Raw genomic sequence first — 13,695 nt, 5'->3', positions numbered from 1 at the left:
TGAAACTTATATACACAATTGGGTGAAATGACTTATTCAAGGTCACTTGGCAAGTTAGTAACAGATGGGCCCAGAGCTTAGGTCTTCTGGCACCCACAATTTATAGTACATGTGCCTTGTTTCATTTTAATCACTTTTTTGTAGGGTCATTTTATATCCTGCTTCTTTACCAAAGCTATTAATTGTCTCAATTAGTTTCTTGGCTGATACTCAAGGATTTTTTAAAATAAACTATCATGTCATCCACAAATAGGGATAGTGTCTCCTTTGCCTGTCTTTATACCTTTAGTTTTTCCCTTTCATCTTATTGCTGTTCCTAGTATTTCTAGAACCATGTCAAATAAGATCAGAGAAAGAAGACATCCTTGCTTTACTCTTATATTTATTGGAAAAGCTTCCAGTCTTTACCCAAAACATGATGACTGCTTCTGGTTTTAGATAACTACTTCTTATAATATTTTTAAAAGATCCTGTTATGCCTGTGTTTTGAGAAATTTGGGCATTATGGCATCCAGGTGCTGTGCCAAGTGCTGGGTGGGATATGGTGAAAAAGTTTTTTTAAAAATCAGGAGTATAGCCAAGTTAAAAGTGCACATGGCTGGAATTTTCTCAAAATGAAGCTTCAGCTTCAGAGGAGGGGGCTGCAGAAATGAAGGAATCTATGGCATGAGAAGACAGCTAGGACAGATGTTAAAAAAGAACAAACTCAGTCGAGTCAGGAGGAACTTAGAGCATAGAACTTAAAATGTCAGCCTAATTAATGGAACCAAGTTAAAAGTGAGCATGGCTTAAATAAGTGTTATCAATGACACTTTTCTGCATTAATTGATAGCAACAAGTGGTTTTAGACACTTTTATTTTTAATATGGGTATGTTCTTTGTTTTTCTGATGTTAACCATCTTGCATCCCTGACATAATCCCAATTTGATCACAGTGATTATTTTTTAATAAATTGCCATGATCTTTCTGCTGGGTTTATTTAAAATTTTGAATCTATATTCATTAACAACATTGGTTTATAGTTCTCTTTCTTTTTCTTGGGTTTTGGTATTTTGTATAAAACATTAGTTTTATATATTTTAGTCACATTTACAGATTAAAAACATACTTTTTACAGTCAATATGCTTTGGAAATAGGTCTGAGTTTCATTTCTTCCACTGACTTGCTCAAAATAAAAGGGGCCACTAGAATTAAGTGTTCATTATGAAGCAGAAACCAGTTTGAACAAGGTCTGTCCTAGAGTACATTCAGGGGCTTTATATTTACTGAAGTATCAAAACGATCTCTGTAAAGTGGTCTTACATCTTGATTCAGTGTTTTCACAGAATAAAAAACAATATTGTTATAGTTGACTTTCACTGAATTTTTTAATATTATTTATTACTATTATTATTATTCCCAGTTTTTTTGTCACTAGTCATGGAAAACTATGAAGAAGGCTTTGTTTACTTTTAATTTTGGGAAGTATGCCCCTGAAAAATAAATAGCATAACTGTTTTGAACTAGTAACTCTGAGATGACTTTTCTTCTATTGCTATTACCTAAGGTCTTATACTAATCCAAATGTGGTCATGCTTTAGTGAAGAGGCATGTATAATCTTAATTTCTCTTACCCTTTGTACCTCTTTCTCCATTGCTCTACCTCCCACTGACCCCTGCCTTCAAGATTTCTTGAGCTACAGAAATGTCCTACCTGGTTCCCTAGACTCTCGTAATAGGAGAGATGAGTCCACCTCCTTGGAACCATGAATACTTTTCATGGGGATGGAGGCATTCACAAACCTTTAGTCTATCTCCAGAAGGCTTTTGCAACTAAGGCATTATTTCAGCCTTTCCCATGAACAGACCCTCAGAAGTGTCTGATAAAATTGCTAGCATTTTATGGGGTGTCTACATACCCTCTTAGGGTTGTTGTAGTGGCTATTCTTGTTCATGGACTCTCAGAATTGGAAAGACCCTTGGAGGTGGGTTGGACCAGATGATCCCAAAGTCCCTTCTGACTGAGGTTTTGAGATTCTTTGACATTTCATTCAAAGAGAGTGACACAAGATTTCCCCTTTAGTTAGTATACAAGGGCAGATGTATGTTAAACTCTTCTTAAAATTCCTGGCTCCTGGCTCCAAAACCTTTAGAATGGGAAGGCACACTTGAAATTATATAGTCCAAATCATTCCTTTTAGTTTCAGAGGGGATTATATGATTTGCTCAGGGTTATGTGGCAAGTTAGTGAGAGATCTGAACCCAGGTCTTGTGTGTCCCAGTCTACCAAGCATATATGTTTGGATTTTTATCATTCTTTCTTTCTTTTTTTTTGCCCAGTTGTGTCTGAGGCCAGACTCAGGTCCTCCTGACTCTAGACCTCGTGCTCTATCCACTGTGCCACCTATCTTCACCTCCACCACCCTGCTTACCTTCTCATCCTCCCAACTCCAACCCTCTTGTTTCTTAAAGAGAAGAAGAAAGACCTACACAATCTAACAACAAGCATTATGTTTACAAGCCCACCAGTCTGCATTCCATCCATCTTTATTTCAGTTCTCTTTTTATGAGGCAATAAATGCTTGTAGCATGTAGGTTTTTACTGAGTATTATTCCACATAACAAATGTTGCTTCTTTTCTAGAAGTTATGCCTTCCCAAATGTAGTACACTGTAGACATCTTGTTTTGAACAGTTGCAAAATAAGAAATTAGTTGTAATTATACATCTCTTGTTCTTTCTCTAGTGCATTAATAATTTTGCTCGAAGCATTGGATATAACACTTCTCTTGATTTGCCTGATAAAACCCTACAGTTTGTGAGAGACCACCCATTATTGGACAATGCCCTTCATCCAATTGGGGGTATGCCTGTGTTACTGAAGAGAGGCTCAATTTATACTAAGATTGTGGTAGACAGAATAATCGGTCTGGATAAAAGAGCCTATGATGTCTTATTCTTAACCACAGGTAAGTGATTCTTTGGAAAAGGTTTAGAATGGGATAGACATTCTTAATCTAAAGAAATTTTTACAACCATGGGAAAATGGTTTTGATGCTTTTTTTAAGTTCTCATTTTTAACATATTTATTTATTTATTTTTAGTTTTCAACATTCACTTTTATAAGATTTTGAATTCTGAATTTTTCCTGCCTCCCTCCACTCCCCCCTCCCTAAGACAGCATGCAATCTGATATGGGCTATACATGTGTGATCATATTAAACATATTTCTACGTTAGTTGTGTTATAAAAGAAGTATCAGAACATAAAGGAAAAACCATGAGAAAGAAAACACAAAAAGCCACAACAACAAAAGAAAATAGTCTGCTTCGATCTGCATTCAGATTCCATAGGACTCCATAGTTCTGTCTCTGGATGTGGACAGCATTTTCCATCATGAGAGTTTTGGAATTGTCTTGATCCTCGATTCTCCTTTTCTTGATACAAAAAGAATTTTCAACTAAATTCCATCTGTGTTGGCTATACCAGTCATTGAGAGTAACACTTTTTTTATTCTACTGGGGTCTGGATTTGTGGTCAGTATGAGTAGAAAGGTGAAGACAGATACTAGACATGTTACATTTAACAAGGCTCTGAACAAAGTGTGTCCCCATCCACTGGGGAATGGCTGAATAAACTGTAGCATATGAGAGCAGTGGATTATCATTGTGCTGTAATAAATGATGAATGTGAGAAATTCAGAGAAACACGGGGAGGCCTAGGTTAACTGATATAGAGTCAAACAAAAAAGTTCAAGAAACAGTATAATGATAGACATAATGACTATGAAGTTATTTTCTTCCATTTCTTTTTTTTTTCTAAAGTTCTTTTTCCTTTTTTTAATGATAGCTTGTGAGCTTTATTTTATTTTATTTTTGCTTTTATTTTTGGAGATGGGGAGGCAAAGCAATTGGGTTAAGTGACTTGCCCCAGGTCACACAGCTGGTTTTGTGTTAAGTGTCTGAGGCCAGATTTGGACTCAGGTCCTCCTGACTCCAGAGCTGGTGCTCTATTCATTGTGCCACCTAGCCACCCCTTTCCTAAAGTTTTGCTTTAATATTAAATGCTAATTTCAGTGACTTTAAAAACTGTAACATGCTTAGTGCCTATTTCACATATTTTAAAATGTACTTGGTGTTATGTAGACAATGGCTATTTGCACAAGGCTCTCAACTGTGACGGGGATATGCTCATTGTGGAGGAGTTGCAACTGTTCCAGACACCAGAATCTGTGCAGTCTCTCAAGCTGTCTGCAGAAAAAGTAAGTCCAGTTCCTACTCTGAAATCGTGAATGTACTACACACCATCAACCTGTCTATTATCTGATACTTTTCATTCTAGTCATTGAAAACCTGTCTAGCTTAAGTAGATGATCTATATAATGAGGACAGACTGATGAATGTCTGCTGGGTTCTATTCCTTGTGTTTTAAAGTAACAAGATCATCTATGTTATTTCTGTAAACTCCTTTTATTTATTTAATAAGTTTTTTTTTAATGACATAGCACTACTTCCTCTGGGTTCTAAGGTATAACCCTTCTAGACCATCAGCCTTCAAACCTTCGCTGATGTGCTTCCCATTAGACTCCATTCACTCTTAACCAAGATGATTACAAAGAAAACAGTTTATTTCTCTGAAATCCTGGGACACATTCTGCCACAAAAACACAGTGCCAATGGAAAGAACGGCAGAAACAGTCCAGTAGAAGTGAGGCACACGTGGAAAAGCTGTCCTGTCACCTCCCAGCGGCAGAGCTGCACAGCCACCAGCTCCTTTCTCTCCCAGAAAGAAGTGTTTCACGGTCACGTTTGTCAGAACCCATTAACCAGACTTCCCTCGTACCGTCTCAATGGAAGCCTCTTGTACCAAATGTATACATAGTCAAGCAAAACAAACCAACGCATTAACTATGCTTAAAAATGACTGTCTTATTTTCTATCATTATTGGTTCTTCACTTATTCAGGGTTTGGCTTCCTTTTAGTAATCTCTTCATTTAATGGTCAAGTCATTCTGGTTCTTCTTGTTTTTTTATCTTATTCTATATCAGTTAACCTAGGCCTCCCCGTGTTTCTCTGAATTTCTCACATTCATCATTTATCACAGCACAATGATAATCCACTGCTCTCATATGCCACAGTTTATTCAGCCATTCCCCAGTATGGTTTGTTCAGAGCCTTGTTGAATGTAGCATATCTAGTGCCTGTCTTCTTTCTGCTCACACAGCCACCCTCTTTCTCACTCATGCCCTCACCTGTTGCCTGAACTAATGTTTTGTTTTTGTTTCTATTCCATAACTTATAATTATTTTAATACTCTCCTGGGAGATTGAGCCTTAATATCATAAAAATATAAAATCAGTCAACAAGTATTTTTTGTGTTCACTATGTGTTAGGCATTGTGCTAAGCACTGGGGTTACAAAGAAAGGCAAAAAATATGGACACTGCCCTCAAGAAGTTCACATTCTAATGGAGAAAATATGCAAATAACTATGTACTTACAAAATAGATACAGAAGAAATGGAACATAATTGCAGAGGGAAAGTGATAACAGGAAAGCCTTAGAGGGACTGCAAAACCAGTATTTCATATTTCTCCTTGGCTCTGCGCTGTCCAAAGTATTTCCTCCAAGTGCATATCTTCTGGCAAGACAAACTAGGTATTGAGCTCCTCTGGCTATTGGTGAAGGAATGGAGAAGTCGGTTCCAAAGACAGGATTCAGGATGTGCCAGCCTCCTAAATGGACAAGGAGGCCCCCAAGATTGGAAACATTCATCTAACAATTGTTGCTTTCTCATTTATGGCAGGCAGCAAAGGCTCTGAAATGTCACAGGTTCATCAAGTAAAATGTGTTGCTTTAGCTGCCATGTGTTCATAGCTGCTGTGGAGCCAGGGTCAGAAGAAGGGTGCCATCTTCCCTCAACCCTCATGGAAGAGGTTCAAATAGTCACTTATTCAGTCAATAAACATTTATTAACCTCCTACTATGCGCTAAACACTATGCTAAGCTTTGGAGAAAGAAGGGCAAAAGAAAGTCCTAGCTCTCAAGGAGCTCACAGTCTAATGGGGTAATCTACAAACAACTATACATATATAGAGATATATGTATATGTATATCTGTATATATATGTATACAAGATACAGGATAAAATGGAAGTAATCAACAGAGGTAAGCACTGTAAATAAGAAGGGTCAGGAAGAGGTTTCCTGTAAAAAGTGGGACTTTAACTCACGATAGAAAATGCTATTCACATCCAGAGAAAGAACTGAAGAAGTCAGAATGTAGACTGAAGCATAGTATTTTCACTTTCTTTGTGTGTATATGTGTTTTTCTTTTATTCTGTTTCTTCTTTCACAACATGACTGATAGGGAAATGTGTTTTACATGACTGCACATGTATCACCTATAGCAGACTATTTGCTGTCTTGGTGGGGGGGAGGGAGAAAAATTTGGAACTCAAAATCTTATAAAAAGTGAATGTTGAAAATTGTCTTCACATGTAACTGGAAAAAATAAAATACTATTTACATTAAAACAAAAAAATGCCTGAACTAATGTGATAGCCTCTTCATTGGTCACTTTGATTCCAGGCTCCTCCCTTTGCAGTTTATTCTCCATGTTGCTGCCAAAACCAGCAAACTAAGGTATAGATCTAACCATGTCACTGACTGATGCAAAGTGAAGTAAGCAGAACCGGAAGAACAATAGCAGCATTGTAAAGATAATGAACTTTGAAAGCTTGTGTAACTGATCACCAATGACCAGAGCATTTGTGGTGCTCTCCACATCCAGAGAGAGAGCCGATGCACTCAGAATACGTAATGAAGTATGTTTTCTTCTTCTTCCCTCCTTCTTCCTCCCTTCCTCCCTCCCTCATGCTAACCTTTCCAGGTTTGCCTCAGGTATCACCTTCTCTCTGAAGCCTTCCCTGAGCAACAGTTGTTAGTGCTTTCTCCTTCCACAAAGCATCTTCTGTTTTTTCATTAGTGTGTTTTTTAAGGATATTCCCAAATAGAGTATAAGCTCTAGGAAAGCAAGGACTGTTTTATTTTTGTCCTTGGATCCAGAGATTTTGGTACAGTGCCTTGTACATAGCAGGTACTTACTGTTTATTGAAGTGAATTGAAATTACTTTATTGTTGTTACTCAAGCATTTTGTAAACTGTTTTCTGTAGACCTCTGGTGTTCCACACTATATGAGTAGGAATTCTGTGGTAAAAAATAATACTAATGATATTTGCCCTCTAAAATACTGATTATGAAATGATGTATACATCCAGAGTATGGATCATGTACAGGATTGTTTAAATATAAAAACATTCATTTCTTCTCTTTTTGTCCAAAATTTGCCCAATGTCCCATTATGCCTGGAGGGGGCCATACCCCAACAACTCCAGACCAGCATTCCTGAGTTCCAGCTCCTAAGCATGCCATGGCCAAGTTAATAAAGGAAATTAATCAAGGAGAGATTACTAACCTTTGTGGTCTGGAAAACTTGGACCTGGGGAGCTTAGCACTACCATAGACTGCTGACTCATAAGAAGGAAGCAGGAGGAAAAAGGAAAAATAAAGAAGAGGGAAAACCAAAGTAAAGGGACTAATCATCCAGAAATCTTTGTTGAATGCCTGGCAATGTGCGAAGAGAAAAAAAGAAGTCCAGCATTCAAACACATCTCACTGATTCAGTCTGACCCACATTCATCAAGTGCCTCCTTTGGTCGAGGTACTGGTGTGCCAGCTGCTGGAGAGATAGAGACAGAAATGAAATGGTACCTGCCCTCAAGGAGCTCAGAGTCGGCCGGGGGCACTGATGTAGTGGATAATTTCGGGTTCTACATCAGAAGCATTTCTCAGACCCTCTGGAGCATTGTGACCCTGGCACATCCCTCAGCCTCTCTAGGCCTTAGTTTCCTCTTCTGTAAAATAATAGTTTGGACGCAGTGACCTCTGAGTTTCTACATCTATGATCACTTGCTGATCTGCAGTTCATAGCCAGGTGAAAATGAAACACATACGAGGTAATTTTGAGGTGGGGGAGCACTAACAACTTAGAGAATGAAAGGCCTCTTCTAGGCTGTGTGTGAAGAATGGCGGGTAAAAGACAGGGCCAGTAGTCAGCATCGCTTCTGGGAGGAAGGAAGAGGGAGACCAACAACAGCAGATTCCCTGAAAACGGCTTTGAGAAGCCAGAGAGTGAGGAGAGAGCATGTTCTGGAGCCATGTCCCCTGCCCGAGTGAGAAAGTATCTTCCGTCTGCAGCCCTTAAGTAGCCCTTTCTGTTTGCATTATGAAACATAAACTGGAATAACCATGTCTTGTCCTCATATGTAAATACTACTGACCCACCATCACATTGGCATTGAACTTTGGTTCTTTTTAAGGTCATGGGGACAGATCCATCCTGATTCATCCCTGTGTTCTCTCCTCACTCTATTTTGTAATCAACAGAATGACTGGGTGGCTGATCCTCAGGGCAAGGTCAGGGTCTGACCAGAGTCTGGGGCCAGGCTCAGAGGCTTAGGCTCTATAATTGAGCCAACTTACTTGATGATCATAGAGATAAGTCTCTATAACTTTATCTGACCTTATTGACCTTATATTTCATTTTTGTCTATCTCCCCAGGGCCTTGCACATATCTTGCAGGGACTTCATAAAGGCACATTGAATTGATTTACATGATTGCTGTTAATACAGTTCTTTAACCAGCTAAGTACTTATTGATGTACTGTACATCTGTGAAGAGATATTTTAAATTTTTATTTAGTTATTTCAAGCTCCTCCCTCAACCACAAGAAAAGAAAAGAAAAGCACAAGTCTTGCAGCAAACGAACACTGTTAAACAAAACACATTAGCCATGTCCAGAAGTGTATGTCACATTCAGCACCTTGAATCCATTGTCTGGACTCTGGCAGGAGGTGGGAGAGTAGGGTTCATCATATTACATTAACCAAAGTTCTCAAGGTTTTTTAAGTTATCTTTTCTTTATAATATTGTTATTGTATAATGTATTTTCCTGCTTACTTTGTTCTGTATCAGCTCATATAAATCTTCCCAGGTTTCTCTGAAATTATCCCTTTCATCATTTCTTGGGCACAATAATTTTCCATTATTCTCATATACTATGATTGGCATATTTTTAATGTGAGCAACAATCTATGTGTGCAAATTTTCCTTAAAAGTCTCTGAATAACACCCACCCTCCCTCCATCAAGAAGAGGCCTGATGGGGGCGGCCAGGTGGCTCAGCGAGTAAGAGTACCGGTTCCAGTGTTGGGATGACCTGGAGATCGAATTCCGGGCTCAGACACTCAGCACCACACCCAGAAATAACTGGCCGTGTAACCTTGAGCAAGTTACTTAACCCCAATTGCTTAAAAAAAAGAAGAAGAAGAAGAAGAGGCCTGATGTATTTATTTTTTTTTTCAGGGTGTGTTGTATTTAGCATCATCTAGTCGGGTGGTTCAGGTCCCCATTGCTGTGTGTGGTCGATACCAGCACTGCCTGGATTGCATCTTAGCTCGAGACCCATACTGTGCTTGGTCCCAGAACCAGAACCAGTGTGTCTCCGTAGTGGACTACACTAACCATTCTGAGTAAGTCAGGACACGCCTGCTTGATGCCCATAGCCAAGATCCAGCAGCAGCAGACACTCATTAAACATTGACTGTTTGCTAGGCCCAGAAACTTACATTTGCCCATAGATGGGTTTTACTGCTTCTTTCCAAGAAGGGGAAAGGGAAGATAAGATAAAAAGAATTCTAGTGAGAGACTAAGGAGAAAGTTTTATTTAGTAATTTACAGCTGATATACCCCTTGTAGTGTGTATTTTACAGTGTCTCTACACAACAACCCTGGGAAGGAGGGAGTGCAAGTGCTGAAATCTCCATTTCATAGTTGAGGAAACAGAGGCCAAAAAAGGCTAAGTGACTTCCCTGGGATCAGATGGCTAGTGAGAGGCCAGTCTAGGCCTGGGATGTCCAGACCTTCTGATGCCCAAGGCCATCTCCACTGTCCTATACTGCCTTTTTAGTAGGCTAGCTGTGGGTGGCCACGTGAGCTCAGAAGGATCTTCCTCAGAGGGGGCTCAGTGTCTGCCTGTAAAACACTCCATGAACCAGAAGGTGGGCACCAGCATGAGGTACAGAGCATTTACTTCACTGTTCATGTGACTGTGGGGCAATGTTAGGATCTTTGAGGTCCTCTGATCCAACCCCCTCATTTAGCTGAGGAGGAGGTGAGACCCAATGAGATGGCATCATTTGTACAGGGTCACACAGGCAGGAAGCAGCCAAAGCAGGGTCCCTGCCACAGTCCTTCCAGCCCTGCTGAATTCTGTGCTCTGTCCCTGTACCACCATGTCACTGTGAAGCACAGAATGGAAAAATGAGTGAGAAAATTAATCATTTCTTCTACTTTTTTAGGGTTTTAATTCAGAATATTAAAAGTGGAGATGTGTCAGAGTGTCCTGAAATAGGTAGGTAAATAATTCCTTGTACAATATGTGAAATGCTCCACTCCTTCAAGTGTGCTGCTCTCTATCTTCCATCTGTGGCTTTTCGAATAGTTGCCCCCTGGGTAAACTGAATTTTTAAAGACGGTTTAGAGAGTATCAGGTCAAGCACAAACTGGTCTGAACTAGAGTCCTGGGAGAGATTGCTGCCCCTCTGGGCTCTAGACCTTTTCACTCTGGTGCTTCAAAAAGCTGATCTTGAGGCAGGTGCCAAAATGTGACCTCCTGAGCTGACATCCTTCCCCAGGAAGGGTGAGGAAGGATAGTCATCACTACTGTTGACCCTTCCCCATGGTGCTGGTCACTGCTACAGAGCCCATGGAACATGCATAGTCCTCTGCCATGCATTTTTAAGGAAAACAGCCCAGATTTAAACCTCTATCCCAATGTATTGTGAAGAAGAATCTAATCAGAGTTCTAGGGAAAAAAGCTGCTTAGACTCTAAACAAGCCGGCATCTGGGCCACAGCCACCTGGGGACATCAGTGAGCATCAGGCCAAGTTCTCTTTCCTTACCCCTTAGGCTCCTCAGCCAGATTCAGTTCCTCCTTTGGCCTTCCTTCAGAGAACCATTTTTCCTGAGTTTGTGTTGGACAGTTTTCAGAAGGACCCGTTTTATACCCTCATGAGGGATTGGCCTTCTAACTGGATCTCTCCATCTAAACCTTAAGGAATGCCGTTCCTACATCTGGATTCCTGCCCCTCACTGAATTATTTCATGCAATTGGCATGTGGATTTTTTAGAGAATAGACATTATTTTCCCCTTGTTCAAAGGATCTTCTTCAATTTCCTGTTTGGGGAGTTCTATAGTCACCTCACAGCTATCAAAACCCCACCTGCTGCAAAAATGCTTCTCATGATGAACCTGGACTCTCATATTTAACTAAATATCGTGTTTACAACATTAGGGGGAGCTAGGGGATACTTCTAATTTTAAGGAGATAGGCCCAGTCTGGATCTTCCAACAAAAGGAAGGATTACAATCCAATCTTGATAGGATTCAAGCAGTAAATTATTCATTCCTAGAGGTGTTCACTTATAAAATGTTCGCTTATAAAGTTGGACATGGTCGTTCATGGTTGGTTGAGGGGGCTTGCTCATCTGCCAGGAGCTTGAACTAGGTAAATTCTATTTGGAAAGTTTTTGTTTTTAATTCTATAGGCCTTAAGGTTTTGTTTCTTATTAACTTTGTACTCTGTGAACTTTCTAGGATTCTAAACTTCAGTATTTCTTGGGATCTTTGGGGAAAAGGGATAAACTGTTATATGGTACCTAATATGTACCAGACATTGTGCTAAGTAAGTACTTTACAAATATTATCTCATTTGACCCTCACAACAACCTTTCAAGATAGGTGCTATTAGTATCCTCATTTTACAGATAAGGAAACTGAGGTAAACAGAGGTGAAGTGATTTACCTAGCATCATACAGCTACTAAGTATTTGAGGCTGGATTTAACTTAGGTCTTCCTGACTCCAGGCCCAGCTCTCTGTGCGACCTAGCCATTTTTGAGGTCACTGCATCCAGAGCTGTAACTAGGGTAGGGCCATCTGTGATTTGGCCCAGGGTAATGCTGTCCAAAGAAATACACATTGCTATTTATAAACCACTATCCCTTTGCCCCATGGTACTCCAGTGATATGTGCCATGTACTATGATCCTACTTGCTAACCTAGCCCAGCTTTCAAGGTCTTATTATCATTGGCACTCCTCCAACAGAGGACAAAGGTAGGTCTCTCTGGAGAATGGGCTGCCCTCATTCCTGGCTCTGTTGCATTCTCAGTTAGAGTGTCCTCTGTGCTACCACCTTCCCTTCCCACCACTGTCCTTGTCCCACTGCTGTCACCTCCACCCTCCCCCAGCACTATGTGAAAGAATTTCTCATTAGTAGCTTTAACTGTACCAAACTTCAGTATACCCCAAAACCCAAGGGGACTTGTCATATATTAATAGATTATATTTCATTATTTTCAACTCTGATTAAACTTATTTTTTGCTGCTCTACCCTTCATGCTTACTTTCAGACAGACCCATTCAAAATGTTATTGTGGCAACTGGGCATAGCAGCCAGCTGAGATGCTCCCCCCTGTCCAACCTGGCCTCCACACTGTGGCTATTCAATGGCAAACATCTTCCAGTAGAAGAAACAAAATACCTTCTCTACCATCAAGGACTGTTGGTGTTTAATATAACGGAGGCCGATACTGGACGTTATGATTGTCAGTCTGTGGAAAAAGTTGGTGGGAGAGAATTATTCATCACTGTGGAAAGCTACATCCTTAACCTTTGGTCTGAGAGTTTGATGAATTTAGTGAAAGACAGCTCAGAGTGGCCTCAAGCAGAAACGGCCCCTCCAAGCTTTAAATCTGGTTCCAGCAAATATAAGGACCCTGCCCACTGGGGAATCCAAAATGAGAAGCTCCTCTCCAAAATATTCATCTCATTGTTTGCCTTTCTCTTTTTCTCCTTGCTTTCCTGGAATTTTGTCAAAGGGCGTGCATGTCTGCGCTCTGGGATCCGAGAAAAGGCTACGAATGCAATAAAAATAGATAGCTTGGGAGATCCTCCCTTGGAAACTGAGGAGCCAGGTCCTCAAGAGCAGGTGACCCTGACAATCAAGAGCTCCTCCTCTCTCGTGCCACTTGTTGTTTCTGCCCCAGAAGGTTCCTCCAAGAATGCCAGTGCTAGCAACAGTCAGGCTATGAAATGCCCCCCATGCTGCCCAGCCACTCTGCAGAGCACTGTAGTAAAGGAATGTTCCAGAGTGTAGAGACTGAGGGAGGTCAGACATGCCCCACCCTCAAAGGCAAAGAGAAGCAAAGGAGACCAATGCTCCTCTGAATTGTACTAGCAAGCCTGGATTCATTTTCTGATACCTATTCCAATCTTTAAAACATCTTCACATCTGTAAAAAAGAAAGAGTGAGAAAGACAGATGAGAGAGAAAGACATAGATGAGAATAAAAATGTTTTGGAAAGTTGGTTCCTAATCCCTGTTTTCTATAATCATGACACTTAGTGTAGTTTAGTGGAAAAACTACTGGACTTGCAGTCAAGAGGGACCTGGGTTCTAATCCTGGCTCCAGCACTCCAATACATATAATACTACATAACACTAGATTCCCAGATATTCAGCGTTTCCACTTGTAAAAATATGGAGGATAATATTTGCAAAACCTTACTGAGAGTCTTGCTCTGAGACAAG

At 40.2% G+C, this 13,695-nt stretch overlaps 1 protein-coding gene across 1 annotated transcript in view; it reads left to right on the top strand.

The window, feature by feature from the left end:
- LOC138154339 (semaphorin-4E-like) overlaps positions 1 to 13,493 on the top strand; it is a 58,874-nt gene extending 45,381 nt beyond the window's left edge. The window contains exons 10-14 of the mRNA XM_069079068.1: positions 2,727 to 2,949; positions 4,126 to 4,241; positions 9,407 to 9,573; positions 10,402 to 10,454; positions 12,516 to 13,493. Coding sequence (XP_068935169.1) covers positions 2,727 to 2,949; positions 4,126 to 4,241; positions 9,407 to 9,573; positions 10,402 to 10,454; positions 12,516 to 13,261 — 1,305 coding nt within the window. The 3' untranslated portion in view covers positions 13,262 to 13,493. The remainder of the gene's footprint in view (positions 1 to 2,726; positions 2,950 to 4,125; positions 4,242 to 9,406; positions 9,574 to 10,401; positions 10,455 to 12,515) is intronic.
- Positions 13,494 to 13,695: the final 202 nt, after the last annotated feature.

This window comes from Petaurus breviceps, unplaced genomic scaffold (assembly GCF_028583685.1).
Source record: "Petaurus breviceps papuanus isolate PSGF00001 unplaced genomic scaffold, PetGlider_PUasm1.0 108, whole genome shotgun sequence".
NCBI classification, from domain to species: Eukaryota; Metazoa; Chordata; class Mammalia; order Diprotodontia; family Petauridae; genus Petaurus; species Petaurus breviceps.
This window is presented reverse-complemented; position numbering and strand designations above follow the sequence as displayed.